This window comes from Moschus berezovskii, chromosome 14, assembly GCF_049115385.1.
Source record: "Moschus berezovskii isolate FMDL1 chromosome 14, NW_MosBer_1.0, whole genome shotgun sequence".
Classification (NCBI taxonomy): domain Eukaryota; kingdom Metazoa; phylum Chordata; class Mammalia; order Artiodactyla; family Moschidae; genus Moschus; species Moschus berezovskii.
The window spans coordinates 26,249,480-26,266,582 of NC_142473.1; the positions used below are offsets into that span (position 1 = coordinate 26,249,480).

The window sequence follows — 17,103 nt, forward strand, 5'->3', positions numbered from 1 at the left end:
GCTGCCTTATTTTTCCAAAAGTTTAATTACCTGCAAAGTTGAACATGTTTTCAAATGTTGGTTTTCTTATGTTCTTGATGTTCTCTGACCATCTGTATACTGGGGACTTACAAGATATAAATACAGCACCCGTTTCCTTCTAGTCTAATGCCACCCTCAGCTCAGAAATGAGATTATTTTCCAATTACAGGATGATAACCCGAGAGTAGAAGTGTAACAAATGTAACTGGAAAGGATTCTACGGCGAATTAAAATCGGAAATCTGTTTTGCAAACTTTCTTTCTTCAGAGAAGATGCTCAATCCTGCTACAGCACTCTTGAATGTGGGGGTATAGCTTCCATTCAGCTGCCCTTCACACCATTTGGCTGGAAAACCTATTCATCCCTTTTCCTGTTGGGCTACAAACCTGAACTTGAATCTTTACCACCCAGCACAGCCTGCGCTGAGCGAGGCCCCAAACCTGGGGGCCACAGGGTGTGCTGAGGTTGGGGGCGCGCCCGGCCAGCAGAGATGCCCCCTCGGGCGGCCCTCGGTGGGAGCGCCTAGACCCCGCCTCGGCCGCCGGCGCCCCCTCCCACCCTGCCGACAGGGCCACGCCCCTCAGCCCACCTCTGGCCACTTCACCTCCCGCAGTCCCGCTCTCGCCGCCTTTTTAGGCCTCTCCCTTTCGACCGCGCCCGTCACTGCGCTCAGGTCCTGTCCCCCGCCCCAGAGACGCCTTCGCCACCGAGCCCACCACCTTCCACTCCTCCCCACGCCTAATCCTCTCAGACTCGGCCTGCGGGAACGCCCCTGCCCCTCGTCGTTCGATAGCAGCCGCCCCGACCCGCTCTGGGTCACCCTCAGCCCCTCATTTCCCGGAGAAGGACCGCACGTTCACCGCTTCTCTGGTCCGCGGAGCGGGTGGGGCGAGGCTTCGCAGCCCGTTTTACGACAACTTGCGGCCGCGCGGCGTGGCTGACGGCAACGCCGCGCTGCTCGCGGAGAGGTCACTCCGGAGACGGCGTTGGTTTTGGGGTGTGGGGTCCGTGGCACTATGTGGCGCGTCTGTGCGCGGCGCGCTCAGAATGCAGCCCCCCGGGCGGGATTCGGGGCTCGGTGGACGGCCTTCCGGGAGGAGCCGGGAGCTCCGTGCGTGACCCCGCAGGCTGGCTCGGCTCTGGCTCGCTGCAGCAGCAAGACCCCAGGGTATGGCAGGGTCCGGGCGCTCTGCGGCTGGAGCCCCGTCTCTTGGGCCACACCGCGGAATCGCGTCTTGCTGCAGCTCTGGGGATCGCCTAGCCGCCGCTGGTATAGCCTCCCCCCGCATCAGAAGGTAAGCCCCAGAACCTGTCCTTCGCGGGACCCCATCGTCCTTCACGGCAGACTTGTTGGCTTGGGATCCTTCCTTAGAGGCCTTGGTGATCCTCCGTCTCCGCCCCGCTCCAGGTATACTCTGTCACTGTCCCTTCTCCATTACCTAGCTTTGCTCTAGCTCTTGAGCGTCCCTCTCCTGACCTATTCCATTGAAGAAGGAGCTGCAGGCTTCCTTCTCCTGACCGGTTCCGTTCAAAGAAGAGCGCCAAACCTGGGGCGGTCTGTGGAATGTCTGCTGAGTACATGCTGTCAGACCCACCCAGTACAGTGGTGCGGGAGGCCTGTCCTTCTGGTTGAGAGCTTCTGGTGTTAGGAAATCCCTTTAAAGCCCATTGCCCAATGTGTGAAGGAACGCAGACTCAGCGTTAAATTAGTCTGAATTGAACGAAGTGTTACACCAGATTGAGTGTAACTCTTAAAATTGAGTATTTCTCCCTTTTCTCCTCTAGGTTCCATTGCCTTCACTGTCCCCTACGATGCAGGCAGGCACCATAGCCCGCTGGGAAAAGAAGGAAGGAGAAAAAATCAATGAGGGTGAACTAATTGCAGAGGTAAGTTGGAAATGAGTTCGAAGAGACTAGCTTAGCTAAACGGAGCATTAACTTTCTGAATGGGTAGTTATCCCTTTTGCCTGGAGAATTCCGTGGACAGAGGAGCCTGGTGGGCTGCTGTCCATGGGGTCGCAAAGAGTCGGACACGACTGAAGCGACTTAGCATGCATGCATGCATTGGAAAAGGAAATGGCAATCCACTCCAGTATTCTTGCCTGGAGAATCCCAGGAACGGAGGAGCCTGGTGGGCTGCCATCTGTGGGGTTGCACAAAGTTGGACATGACTGAAGCGACTTAGCATGAATGCATTAAGAAACTTAGATGTTTTTTACAGTTTGATATGAGAGATTGGTTAGCCAAGTTAGCAGCAGCTAACCAAACTGATTTTTAGCCTGGGTGTTTTTAATAGTAATTTTTTCAAACCTGTGATAGAGGCTTTATTTTCAGTGTTGAACTGTATGATTTTTTTTTATTGCTGTATGATTGATTTACGATGTTGTATTACATACTCTTTTCCATTATGGTTTATCACAGATACCAAATGTAGTTCTCTGTGCTATATGTAGGATCATGTTGCTAGCCATTCAGTATGTAATAATTTGCATCTGCAAACCCCCAAATCCTACTCTGTTCTTTCCCTGCCCCATCCCCCAATCACAATTCTATTCTCTGTGAGTTCATTTCTATTTCGTAGATAAGTTCATTTGTGCCATTTTAGATTCCACGTATTTTTCTTTCTTTTTCTGACTTACTTCACTTTGGACTGTATGATTTTAGACACAAGTTAATAAACTTCATGCTGGCAGCAGAAGCCTAATCTCCTGCTTTTGTGTTAAAAGGTTGAAACTGATAAAGCTACTGTTGGATTTGAGAGTATGGAGGAGTGTTACATGGCAAAGATCCTTGTTGCTGAAGGTACCAGAGATGTTCCAGTTGGAGCAATCATCTGTATCACAGTTGAAAAGTGAGTAGGACCGGGGGACTCTGTCAAAGTCAGGTGCTTAAGTGGAGTATTTTAACCCAGAACTGAGGAGTTAGTTAAAGGCTTCTAAGGCTGATAAATCCGCTTTATAACCCCCTTATACTTACACATTCTTTCTCTTCCTTAGGCCTGAAGATATTGAAGCCTTTAAAAATTACACACTGGATTCTTCGGCAGCACCTGCCCCACAAGCAGCCCCGGCACCAACCCCTGCCGCTGCTCCATCACCTGCACCTTCTGCTCAGGCTCCTGGTAGCTCATATCCTACTCACATGCAGGTGAGGCTCAGTCTCTGGGTGTCTGCTTTAGAAAATTTATTATTTACTCATTATTTTTCATAGATGAGTTGCATCCTGGAAACTGGCATTAAACCTGGCTAGTTTTTGTCAGTTGAAAGTAAATAGAGATTTAAACATGAAAATTGACAACATTTATTCTTAGTGGTTATTTCCAGATGTGTGTGCTTGGATAGTTCTTTTAACCTTTTTCCGCCTCAGTGTAGCAGGTAGGATAATGTTTGGTACTTTTCATTCAAGAATATCATGTCAGATTTTAAGGATTGTTTGTACTTACATCTGTACTTTGCTGTGCTAAGTCGTTTCAGTCGTGTCTGATTCTGACAGGCTCCTCTGTCCGTGGGATTCTCCAGGCAGGAGTACTGGATTGCCATGTTCTCCTCCAGGGGATCTTCCCAACCTAGGGATCGAACCTGTGTCTCTTATGTCTCCTGCATTGGCAGGCAGGTTCTTTACAACTAGCACCACCTGGGAAACCGACTTATATCTACTTCCTATATAAATAGAGTTTTTTTAAGTAGGCGCCAAGTGCTGTCTGTTGAATAAAAGCCCCCAGTTAGTGTTTTTCCTTGACATGTAGTGTTCTGTTTTCTCAGAGTAAGTGAAATAATCCAGTTGTATTTAGAAAAGACTAACAATAAAGAATAAGTGTCAAATAGACATATATAATCTGGAGGAGGTCATGGTAATCTACCCCAGTATTCTTACCTGGAGAATCCCCATGGACAGAGGAGCGTGGAGGGCTACAGTCCATGGGGTCTCAAAGAGTCAGACATGACTGAGCGATTCAGCACAGACATGTATAATAGCATTACAGCAAAGCTGAAGGTGGTAAATATAGTCACTGTTGATTCTGTTAACTAAATCAGTTTCTAAGAAACTGATTAGTTTATTAGATATTAGGATTATCCCATGTATATTTGTGTGTTTTGGATATTGAAAATGGATAAAAGCTAACTGTCTTTTCCTAAAGGATTAAGACTAGGATTTTCCTTCTCTTAGTTTATTTGTAGAAATTTTTGTATAGGAATAATTTTCTTCTTTGGGCATCATATTCTATTCCCTGGTCTTATGTTAACATTCACTCATGATGAAATTTTGCCTGGTGGTCAGTTCACACATTTATTCCATCCTGTTCAGCAAATTTTTTTTATTTTTAATTTAAAAAAAAGTTACAAAATTTTTTTTTGGCTGTACTGGGTCTTCATTGCCAAGAGAAGGCTTTCTCTAATTGTGGTAAGCAGGGGCTACTCTCTTGTTGCCATTCTTGTACTTCTTATTGTGATCACTTCTCTTGTTGCAGAGCATGAGCTGTAGGTACATGAGCTTCAGTAGTTGCAGCTCGAGGGCTCTAGGGCATGGGCTCAGTAATTGTGGCGCATGGGATTCGTTGTCCCAAGGCAGGTGGGATCTTCTCAGGCCAGGGATCAAAGCCGTGTCCTCTGAATTGGCAGGTGGATTGCTAACCATTGGACCACCAGAGAAGGTCAAGAGTTCTAAGTTTTGTTTTACTGTTTACCACAGCTTCCTGAGACATCATCAGTTAAAATGACTTTTCTCTAAGCATAATCCTTATGTTAATTAGATGCAAAAGAGTTAAGAAGATAGCAAATAAAACCCATAACTGAGTGAGCATCCAAATTCAGTGAACATACAAGCCATATAAATAGGGAAGCAGTCTTTAATTTAGATTAGCCAATCTGTTTTTTAGATTTTACTCGGGTGGAAGTGACTATTGTAAGAACAGGTTTTTGTTGTTGTTTTGGGTCTTTTTTCAGCCATGCCATATGGCATTCAGGATCTTAGTTCCCCATACAGGAATTAACCTGTGCCCTGCTGCATTGGGAGCACAGAGTCTAAACCACTGGGCCACCAGGGAAGTCCCGAACAATTCTTGATATTAGTTTTTTATCTTGAAAAAGTACCTGGGAGAGACTTCGCTAGTGGTCCAGTGCAGGGGAATCTGCACTGGAATCTGCCTGCAGGGGTCACAGGTTCAGTCCCTGGTCTGGGAAGATTCTGACATGCTGAAGAGCAGCTAAATGCATGTGCTGCGACGACTGAGCCTGCGTGCCTTGAGCCCATGCTCTGCAACAGGAGAAACCTCTACGGTGGGAAGCCTGTGCACTGTAGCTGGAGAGTAGCACCTGCCCACTGCAACTAGAAAAAGCCTGTGTACAGCCATGAAGGCCCAGAGCAGCCAAAAATAAATCATTTAACAATTTAGTAAAGTATCCAGGGAGTTTGGGAGAAATTCAGTCTCCTCTGAATGAAAAGGTAGATTTCAATAAAGTGCACAGTAAAATTTTAGTGGAAAAGTCTGGACTGAGGTCATTCTATGAAGTTGAAAAACCTCTAGCTTAATCTAAGTGTTAAGAAAGATGAGAAGATGTTCTATGTTTAGATATTGTTAAAGAATTCATTTTAGCCATCTAGAAAGAAATCTTTCCTCTCTGCCCGTGGTTTTTAACTTTGGAGGGTGGGTCATCTCTGGCACTATAAAAGCTTGAGATTTGAAGGATTTCCCGGTAGGGACACTTTTGAAGAATGAGGCTTTTGCTGCTGTGGGAACATCAGGCAGATGGGAATTTGGATTGCTATAGTCGTTCTCTTTCCATAAAGGTATTTGCTTGCCTGAGTGTCATTGTGTCAAAAGCATCCTAGTATTGAGTAATAATAAAATATGTGTTTGTTTCTACAGGTGCTTCTTCCTGCCCTCTCTCCCACCATGACCATGGGCACAGTTCAGAGATGGGAAAAAAAAGTGGGTGAGAAGCTAAATGAAGGAGATTTACTGGCAGAGATAGAGACTGACAAGGCCACTATAGGTGAGATTTCTTCTGCTCTTAATGGTTGAGACACTGAGTTTTCCAGTGAGGGAAGAGGAATGCCATCCTATCCTGTAATGAGTGAGTGATAACATGAAAAATTTTAATTCTTGGGATTAATTTCCTGGAACAGAGTATTTTCATAACAAAAGTATTGCATAGTTGGATCTGTCGGTTCCATACTGCACTGTCACTGAATCAAGGATGTATTTACCTTGGAGATAATTTTTAGGCCAGAGTTTGCTTTTAGCCGTATGTTACTGAGAAGCTGTATCCAAACTGACGTTCTTCACACTGGGCAAGGGGGAAAAGAGGAAATAGGGGGAAATAACATCAAAGGCAGGAAAATACTGAAGAAGCTCAGATGACTTTGAGGGAAAACTTGAAAATAGGGTTTAGATTGTTTTTGTATATGAGAATGACTGATGAATTGTATATATTACCTGTTCATATATCATATCACATTTCCTTTTATTGACTATCTGATTTATTTTTATGCTTAGAAAAAAAAAACCTATAGACAATTAATATTTGCCATATTGTATCTGGATATCTGTAGATAAATATATTTTTTTGGGTCCAGTCCTCAGAGATGCAGTAGGAGCTTCTGGGCATCCTCTGTAGCAGTCATTTTCAGATTTTGTTCTTCACACCCCATGATTCCTTGATGGCACCTTGGGGTAAAGGAGACTTAGAGAGTAGGACTCTACTGTTCTTTGCCCCCCTCCCTCACTTCTGACTGTGTTTTATCTTTTAGCATATTGTGCTTCCCCCCGTAAAATTTTATTAGAGGAAAAGGTTCTTTCTTGTTTGTGTGTGTGTGTTTTGGCTGCCCGGGTCTTTGTTGCAGCACACAGGCTTTCTCTAGTTGCAGCGCTCAGAAACAAGCTCAGGCTTGTTTCAGAGTATGGACTCTAGAGCTCACAGGCTCAGCAGTTGCAGTGGCAGGCTTAGTTGCTCTGTGGCATGTGGGATCTTAGTTCCCTGACTAGAGATCAAACCCATGTCCCCTGCTTTGGAAGGCAGATTGTTAACCACTGGACCACCAGGGAAGTCCCTATTCTGTTTGTTAAAAAGAAAGAAAAGCCCTGGCAAAAATAGATCTGCTTTGCATTTTAACTTGATTACCAGTGTTGTTGTAGAGAGTGGTATTCTAGAAACTGGTGTCTAGAGAAGTATTAATCTTGGTCAAACTCTAAACTCTGTAGTGGCCTTGGAGCCTTTTCTTTTGATATGTCTTGTACTGGATATTAATTCTCAGCTGGGAAATAAAACGATTCATCAGAAATATGTTCATCAGGGAGAGGCACAGTCCAACAGAAAGCTAAGCTCCGGAAGGCAAAAGATGTCCTCTACAGTGGCTCCTTTCAGTTTTACTTTTGGAATCCTGAGTATTTGAGTTCCTTGTAAAAAAAAAAAAAGCAGTAGCTGGGAATTCCCTGGTGATCCATTGGTTAGGACTTCACGGTTTCCCTGCCAAGGGCCTGGGGTTCAATCCCTGGTGGAGGAACTAAGATCCCACAAGCCACATGGTACAGCCAAAAAAAGAAAAGCAGTAGCTGAGTAAAGTTGTCAACACCATTGAATCTCCATAAAAATGCTATATTTCTTCATATGAAAATAGTCAGTGTAATAATCACTGCAGATGCTGATTGCAGCCATGAAATTAAAAGACGCTTACTCCTTGGAAGGAAAGTTATGACCAACCTTGATAGTATATTAAATAGCAGAGACATTACTTTGCCAACAAAGGTCCATCTAGTCAAGGCTATGGTTTTTCCCATGGTCATGTATGGATGTGAGAGTTGGACTGTGAAGAAAGCTGATCGCCGAAGAATTGATGCTTTTGAACTGTGGTGCTGGAGAAGACTCTTGAGAGTCCATTTTACTGCAAGGAGATCCAACCAGTCCATTCTAAAGGAGATCAATCCTGGGGGTTCATTGGAAGGACTGATGCTAAAGCTGAAACTCCAATACTTTGTCCACCTCATGCGACGAGTTGACTCACTGGAAAAGGCTCTGATGCTGGGAAAGGTTGGGGGCGGGAGGAGAAGGGGACGACAGAGAATGAGATGGCTGGATGGCATCACTGACTCTGTGGACATGAGTTTGAGTGAACTCCGGGAGTTGGTGATGGACAGGGAGGCCTGGCATGCTGTGATTCATGGGGTCGCGGAGAGTCGGACACGACTGAGTGACTGAACTGAACTGAATACCAAGTATGACCTCTTCAGAAAAGTTCCAAAGATGCATTACTATCAACTGTACTAGCTTTTTTAATTTAACAACCATGTGGTTCTGTTCTTTAGAAGTACAACTGATGCCATCTTGGGAATCTTGTGGGTCTTCACAGAGCTGCCCTTGGAGATGTTTTAAAGAAAACATTCAGAACTAACCACTGTGTAACCTCTTGGGGTTTTACTTGACAAATATTTATTAGTATTTACTTTGTATTAGGTACTATTTCCAAGTGCTTGGAAAATATTAATTCACTTAACTGAGGTAGGTACTGTTGTTCCCATTTTGTAGGTAGAGAGGCTGAGACACAGGTTAAATAGCTTGCAAAAGGTTATATTGCTACTTTGAAGAACCTTTTACTTAAAAACTGTGCTTTGAATTTGGTAGACTAGTATAGTCCTTTAAGTTCCATAGTGGTTTTTTCTTTCTATTTAAGGTTTTGAAGTACAGGAAGAAGGTTACCTGGCAAAAATCCTGATCCCTGAAGGCACACGAGATGTCCCTCTAGGAGCCCCGCTCTGTATCATTGTAGAGAAAGAGGCAGATATACCAGCATTTGCTGACTACCAGCCAACTGAAGTAACTGCTTTAAAACCACCAGCACCACCACCTACCCCATCTCCGGTAGGTATGCTTCTAGAATTGAGGGAACACTTACCTTATTCATCTCTAAATTAAGGGGTGATATTCTAGGTTCCTTCCAGTGCTAAGAGTCTATGACTAAGGAAGGAGATAGTTAACATTTATGGAGACCTACAGGGTGCATGGGACTGCACTGTTCACATAGTGGTCAGTAGTTTGATTCTTGTAATTTTTCTTTTCCCTGCTTTCTTGAGTCGTGTTAAGAACAAAGCCGAGGTGACTTGTTCTTTTTATGCTTCAGGTGTAGATATACATATGGAAGGTAATGCTTCGTCACCCATTTTCTATAGAGTTTGTAGTCTTTGTCAGTCCTCTTGGTATTCACATATTATAGTAGGTCAAGCTTGTATTTGTAACACATGAGACGCTTGACATAAATGGCTTATTTTGCATAGAATTTAGTCTTTTGCTATATACTATATACGAGGGCTTCCCTCGTAGCTCAGTCAGTAAAGAATCTGCCTGCAGTGCAGGAGACCTGGGTTCAATTCCTGGCTCAGGAAGATCCCTTGGAGAAGGAAATGGCAACCCACTGCAGTATTCTTGCCTGGAGAATCCCATGGACAGAGGAGCCTGGCAGGCTAGAGTCCATGGGGTCGCAAGGGTCGGATACGACTGAGTTGACCACCATATACTATATACCTATAACATGAACTCATATGAATTCCAGGCAGCATTAACACTATAAGCCTTCTGCAGGTGTAGAATCATGTGAGTTTAGACTAGGTACACAGTTCTGTCAGAGAAAACTTTGATTTCTGACTTCCATACATTTATGGGGAGCTGGCAAGTAGTAGTATTGGTTTATTTTTTAATGTGTTCTCAACATGGAACCTTCCAGAATAATTTATTATTTTGGAAGTAGGTTAAGTAAAAACCATGTAGGTGACAGAATGAGAATAAAAAAGGGACAAGAAAATAGAGACGAGATTAAAGTGAAGAAAGGCTGTAAGGATGTTATATACTGGTCACCAGAATTCAGTGCCTCTCTGTATTAATCATGGAGTTAGAGTGCGTCACTTTGTTCTGTCTTTGTTAAAATAATATTATTGCTATATTATGTTGGATAAGCAAGAAAAGTGAGCATTTGACTTTTGGAGAAAAGATGAAAATTATATAATTAAAATAGGTTTGACTTAATAAACTATAAGCTGTTAATCTTTCAGACCAGTCTTTGTGGTGGTGAATTAACAATTTGTAACTTTTTTCAAAAGGCAGCCCCTGTTCCTCCAACTCCCCAACCTGTAGCCCCTCCACCTTCAGCCCCCCGGCCAGCTGCTCCGGCTGGACCAAAGGGAAGGGTGTTCGTTAGCCCGCTTGCAAAGAAGTTGGCAGCAGAGAAAGGGATTGACCTTACACAAGTAAAAGGTACGTCTGTTTCTATGGAATGGAGTTTTACTAAAATTGAGTTTCCTCCTTAGGACCCGAGCGTACAACTACACTATTAATATATAGAGCTGTCTTATCTGGGGAAGTAGGGAGAAGGATGAGGGAGGGAACTAACAGAGTAGGAAAACTTACTGTGTTTTACTTGGTCTGTCCAAGATCTACCTGTATAATTTAGATAGCTTTTTTCGTTTTCTGTTAATGGTAACTGCTTAATTGTTGGTGAAAGGATGATGTGTTCAGCAAAGTTGGGTTATAGTACTTGATTATGTAATAAGAAATCTGTATTAGTGCTAGGCTGAGTGAATGTAGCAGTACTCAAAACACAGCATGAAGGTGGGATGATTTGAAATGACTTAAAATAATAAAATTCATATAAAACTGAACTAACGCCTATTGAGGGCAAAGGAAAATGTCTTACTCATCTTTTCCTTCCCAAAGAGAACGTGTAGCTTAGTGATAAGAGCGTAGGCTCTTGAATCAGACCATCTAGGGTGTAATCCTGGCTTTATCACTTTCTATGTAATACGTCTTTTCATGAATTACTTTATCTATTTTTCCATCTGTGAAACTGAGATCATAGTTTCCAATAAAATAAGTGAAGGACTTAGAATAGTATCTAGAGTATAGTGATACTCCATACATATTAATTTTGTTCATGTTATTATTATTGGCTGGCATTTAAATGTTTTAAGATAAAATTTAATGTAATTAATATACTTTGGAAAGGGGTGGGAGAAATTACTATTCCTGGAGATTGGTTTGATGGCTAGTACTGTGTTCTAGTCATTTAATTACCAAACTTAATTTGCATAATACTTGAAGTAAGAATTATCGTCTCATATTTTTTGTAGAGAAAAATAGACTCTTGGAAGATCTCTTGTTCTGTTAAGCAATGAGGTTGCAATTCGAATCTAGATTTGTTTCATTTTAGAATCTGTATTCTTCCCACTACCCTATACTTCCTTCTGTTTTGATGTTCTGCCATCTTTAATTACTCAAAATAATGGCTACTTCTCTGGTTATCCAGCTATGAGCAATCATCGTTGGTTATCACTGTCTGCAGCCTGTTGTTTTTATGGTTTGAAAGCAAGCCAGTTCCCAAAAATACGGGGACAGAAATTATCACTATTTTACCTCAGAGAATTCTTGTAAAAAGACCCTTTTTTCCAAATTAATGTCATTTCACTAATATATTGCCATTATTTATGTATGTATGATTAGGGATAGCAATGTAAGTTGGAAAACATTTTTAAGGGGAGGAAGGAGTGGGTTAATAATTATATCTGAAGAATTTAAACAAGTAAACGAGGACCATTTGTTGGATATTGAGTGATACTGGCTGCCTTAGGAAATATTTATGTGGAAAAAATCTCAGTATTCTTACGCAGTTAGTTAAGTGATTCATTTATTTAAACAATATTCATTGAGTACTGCCTGTGCATCCAACACTTGTTCATGGGACAGACAATAAAGAAGTAAATGGACGGGGATTATAACTTAGTAGTTAAGAGTACTGGCTTTAGAGCTGGAATGCTTAGATTTAAACCCCAGCTCTGTCAAACACTAGATGTGTTCCCTTTTCTGTCTCAGCTTTATTTGTATATAGAAATAATACTTTATAGCTTGTTGGGATTAAATACGTTAATAACAGTGCCTGTACATAGAAAGCAAATATAGGTAATTAGCTATGGTGATAACAGTAGCTTATTAAATAATATGATTTGAATGCTAACGAATAAATAAACCAAGTGTTATGCAAGTGAGTAACACACAGGGTACCTCTATGTCATGGGTTTCCCAGGTGGCACAGTGGTAAAGAATTTGCCTGCCGGTACAGGAGACACGGATTCGATCCTTGGGTCAGGACAGTCCTCTGGAACAGGAAATGGCAGCCCACTCCAGGATTCTTGCCTGCACAATTTCATGGACAGAGGATCCCGACAGTCCGTGGGGTCACAAGGAGTCAGACACAACTGAGCGACTCAGCACAGCACACGCATGCACGCATGACCACTTTTGGACAGGATGGTTGGGGAAGATCTTTTTGACAAGGTGAAATTTGATCTGACCTGAAAGATGAGGAGGAGTCAGATATGAGCCAACCATGTGAAGAACTGTAGGAGAAGCATTCTGGGCAAAGACCAGCCTGAAGGGGAGAGAGCTTGGGGTGTCTGAGGCAAAGAAAGGAAGCCAGTGTTAATGGAGCAGAGTGAGCAAAGTGATAGGAAATGAGGGCAGAAAGAAACTCAGGGGTAAGAACATAAAAGACTTTACAAGTTATGATAGAGTTTGAATTTTATTTCAAGTAGAGCAGAAAGCCATTGAAAGATTAAAATGAAGAAGTGGCATAAAATCATTTATATTTTTAAAAGATTGTTTTGGCTGCTCTATGCAAATAGATTAAATGAAATCAAAAGTGTCTGTTAAGATGTTGCTGGAGTCGATGGTAGTTTACACAAAGGTGATGAGAATAGAAATGGAAAGAAATGGACAGCATCAACATACGTTTGTGGCAGAATCAACAGAACTTAGTCAAGGATTGGATATGAGGACTCAACAGTAGCGACTTCAAAAGATATATGCAGTGACAGTCTGGATAGGGTGAAAAGTGAATGAGGAAGTGGAGATAGCACTGTGGACAACTTAGTCAAGAGCTTTTGCTGTGAAGGAAGGCATAGAAATAGAGATGTATCTTTTGGGAGGATATGGGCTCAAGAAAGGGCTTTGGGAAATGAGTGGCGGTAGAACAGACCTAGTGTGGAGTGTCTCAGCTGTGGCACTGCTGACATTTTTGACCAGGTAATTCTTTGTGGGCTTCTGTGGTCGCAAACCACTTCAGTATTCTTGGTTTGAGAAACCCCATGAACAGTATGAAAAGGCAAAAAGATAGGACCCTGAAAGATGAACTCCCTGGGTAGGTGGGTGCCCAGTATGCTACTGGAGATCAGTGGAGAACTAACTCCAGAAAGAACAAAGAGACAGCACCAAAGCAAAAACAACCCCCAGCCGTGGATGTGACCGGTGATGGAAGTAAAGTCCGGTGCTGTAAAGAGCAATATTGCATAGGAACCTGGAATATTAGGTCCGTGAATCAAGGCAAATTGGAAATGGTCAAACAGGAGATGGCAAGAGTGAACATTGACATTTTAGGAATCAGCGAACTAAAATGGACTGGAATGGTTGAATTTAACTCAGATGACCATTATATCTACCGCTGTGGGCAAGAATCCCTTCAAAGAGATGGAGTAGCCATCATAGTCCAAAATGCAGAAATAGAGTCCAAAATGCAGTACTTGGATGCGGTCTCAAAAAGGACAGAATGATCTCTGTTCGTTTCCAAGGCAGACCATTCAGTTTCACAGTATCCATGTCTATGCCCCCACCAATAATGCTGAAGAACCTGCAGTTGAACAGTTCTATGAAGACCTACAAGACCTTCTAGAACTAACACCCAAAAAGATGTCCTTTTCTTTATAGGGGACTGGAATGCGAAAGTAGTAAGTCAAGAAACACCTGGAGTAACAGGCAAATTTGGCCTTGGAGTACAGAATGAAGCAGAGCAAAGGCTAATAGAGTTCTGCCAAGAGAAAGCACCGGTCATAGCAAACACCTTCTTTCAACAACACAAGAGAAGACTCTACAATTGGATACCACCAGATGGTCAATACCGAAATAAGATTGATTATATTCTTTGCAGCCAAAGATGGAGAAGCTCTATACAGTCAGCAAAAACAAGACCGGGAGCTGACTGTGGGTCAGGTCATAACTCCTTATTGCCAGATTCAGACTTAAATTGAAAGTAGGGAAAACCATTTAGGTATGACCTAAATCAAATCCCTTACACCTAAACAGTGGAAGTGACAAATAGATTCAAGGGATTAGATCTGATAGACAGAGTGCCTGAAGAACTGTGGATGGAGGTTTATGACATTGTACAGGAGGCAGTGATCAAGACCATCCCCAAGAAAATGAAATGAAAAAGGCAAAATGGTTGTCTGAGTATGCCTTACAAACAGCTATGAAAAGGAGAGAGGTGAAAGGCAAAGAAGAAAAGGAAAGATATACCCATCTGAATGCAGAGTTCCAAAGAATAGCAAGGAGAGATAAAGCCTACCTCAGTGATCAGTGCAGAGAAATAGAGGAAAACAATAGAATGGGAAAGACTAGAGATTTCCTGAAGAAAATTAGAGATACCAAGGGAATGTTTTATGTAAAGATGGGCTCAATAAAGGACAGAAATGGTATGGACCTAACAGAAGCAGAAGATATTAAGAAGAGGTGGCAAAGAATATACAGAACCATATAAAAAAAGATCTTCATGACCCAGATAACCATGGTGGTGTGATCACTTCCCTAGAGCCAGACATCCTGGAATGTGAAGTCAAGTGGGCCTTAGAAAGCATCACTACGAACAAAGCTAGAAGAGGTGATGGAATTCCAGTAGAGCTATTTCAAATCCTAAAAGATGATTCTGTGAAAGTGCTGCACTCAATATGTCAGCAAATTTGGAAGACTCAGCAGTGGCTACAGGACTGGAAAAGGTCATTTTCATTCCAATCCCAAAGAAAGGCAATGCCAAAGAATGCTCAGACTACTGCACAATTGCACTCATCTCACACGCTAGTAAAGTAATGCTCAAATTTCTCCAAGCCAGGCTTCAACAGTATATGTGAACCATGAACTTCCAGATGTTCAAGTTGGATTTAGAAAAGGCAGAGGAACCAGAGATCAAATTGCCAACATCCTCTGGATCATCAAAAAAGCAAGAGAGTTCCAGAAAAACATCTACTTCTGCTTTATTGACTATGCCAAACCCTTTGACTGTGGACCATAACAAACTGTGGAAAATTCTTCAAGAGATGGGAATACCAGACCACCTGACCTGCCTCCTGAAAAATCTGTATGCAGGTCAGGAAGCAACAGTTAGAACTGGACATTGAACAACAGACTGGTTCCAAATAGGGAAAGGAGTACGTCAAGGCTGTATATTGTCACCCTGCTTATTTAACTTATATGCAGAGTACATCATGTGAAATGCTGGACTGGATGAAGCACAAGCTGGAATCCCGATTGCTGGAAGAAATATCAATAACCTCAGATATGCAGTTGACACCACCCTTATGGCAGAAAGGGAAGAAGAACTAAAGAGCCTCTTGAAGAAAGTGAAAGAGAGTGAAAAGTTGTCTTAAAATTCAACATTCAGAAAACTAAGATCATGGCATCTGGTCCCATCATTTCATGGGAAATAGATGGGGAAACAGTGGAAACAGTGACAGACTTTATTTTGGGGGGCTTCAAAATCACTACAGGTGGTGACTGCAGCCATGAAATTAAAAGACACTTGCTTCTTGGAAGAAAAGTTGTGACCAACCTAGACAGCATATTAAAAAGCAGGGACATTACTTTGTCAAGAGACGTCCGTCTAATCAAAGCTATGGTTTTCCCAGTGGTCATGTGTGGATGTGAGAGCTGCACTACAGAGAAACCTGAGCACTGAAGAATTGATGCTTTTGAACTGTGGTGTTGGAGCAGACTCTTGAGAGAGTCCCTTGGACTGCAAGGAGATCCAACCAGTCCATCCTGAAGGAAATCAGTTGTGAGTATTCATTGGCAGGACTGATGCTGAAGCTGAAGTTCCAGTACTTTGGCCACCTAGTACAAAGAACTGACTCATTGGAAAGACCCTGATGCTGGGAAAGATTGAAGGCAGGAGGAGAAGGGAACGACAGAGGATGAGATGGTTGGATCTCATCACTGACTCAATGGACATGAGTTTGAGTAAACTCAGGGAGTTGGTAATGGATAGAGAGGCCTGGTGTGCTGAAAATTGTTGGACATGACTGAGTAACTGAACTGAACTGGTGACTCAGTGATAAAGTATCCACCTACCAATGCAGGAGACATGGTTGCAATCCCTGTGTCAGGAAGATCCTCTGGAGGAAGAAATGATAGTACACTCTAGTATTCTTGCCTGGGAAATCCTATGGACAGAAGAGCCTGGCATGGTGCAGTCCATGGGGTGGCAAAAGAGTTAGACATGACTTAGTGACTAAATAAAAATTCTTCTTGGCAGAATGAGGGTGGGGTTCCTCTGCATTGTAGCATGTTTAACAGCATCCTTGGCTCTTACTTGCTACACGGTAGTAGCATCCCCCACTTGTAACACCCAAAAAACATTTCAAACATTGCCAGATGCCCCCCTGGCAAAACTGCAAAATTGCCTTGTTGCGAACCAGTGGTCTAATAGAAAGGGATAAGTTGATGATGCAGAATAATTTGGCAGGGAACAAAGTTCTGAGAATGTAAAAGGGGATGAGATAGCTCTTGGGTAGGTGTTAGGACAGTTTGTCTGTTTTTATGGGAGGGAAGAGAATATGGGGTGGTTTTATAGGTTTGGTGGCAGCAGATGAGGGTAGAACCTTTCTGGTTGCTGCTATTTGTTAAGTAAAATATAAAGTGAGCGAAGAGTTCTCTGGTGGTTTATTGGTTAGGACTTGGTGCTTTCACTACTGTGGCCCGGGTTCAATCCTTGGTTGGGGAACAGAGATCCTGCAAGCTGCTCAGCATGGCCAGAAATGTATATAGTGAGGGGACTTGTGGTAGAATTAGTGTGGGAAGGTTTGAGGTTAGAGAGTGTGAAATACTGTTCTCTGAGATTGTGAAAGTGACTTCAGGAGAAACAGTTTATCTTCTGGGTAGTTGTGTGAGTCTGTTTTAGATTTGTGTCTCTGATTATAGTACAGTCTCTCAGCCTGGTGTGTACTTTTTCTCCCGGCAATAGTAAACAACTGTGGTGCTGGCGCCGAGAAGGCACGTGTTA

The 17,103-nt window shown here is 42.7% G+C and overlaps 1 protein-coding gene across 1 annotated transcript in view; it reads left to right on the forward strand.

Annotated features, from left to right (window-relative positions):
- The first annotated feature begins 966 nt into the window (after positions 1–966).
- DLAT (dihydrolipoamide S-acetyltransferase) overlaps positions 967–17,103 on the forward strand; it is a 30,779-nt gene continuing 14,642 nt past the window's right edge. The window contains exons 1-7 of the mRNA XM_055423019.2: positions 967–1,316; positions 1,807–1,908; positions 2,748–2,872; positions 3,018–3,168; positions 5,888–6,014; positions 8,689–8,876; positions 10,109–10,262. Coding sequence (XP_055278994.2) covers positions 1,038–1,316; positions 1,807–1,908; positions 2,748–2,872; positions 3,018–3,168; positions 5,888–6,014; positions 8,689–8,876; positions 10,109–10,262 — 1,126 coding nt within the window. The 5' untranslated portion in view covers positions 967–1,037. The remainder of the gene's footprint in view (positions 1,317–1,806; positions 1,909–2,747; positions 2,873–3,017; positions 3,169–5,887; positions 6,015–8,688; positions 8,877–10,108; positions 10,263–17,103) is intronic.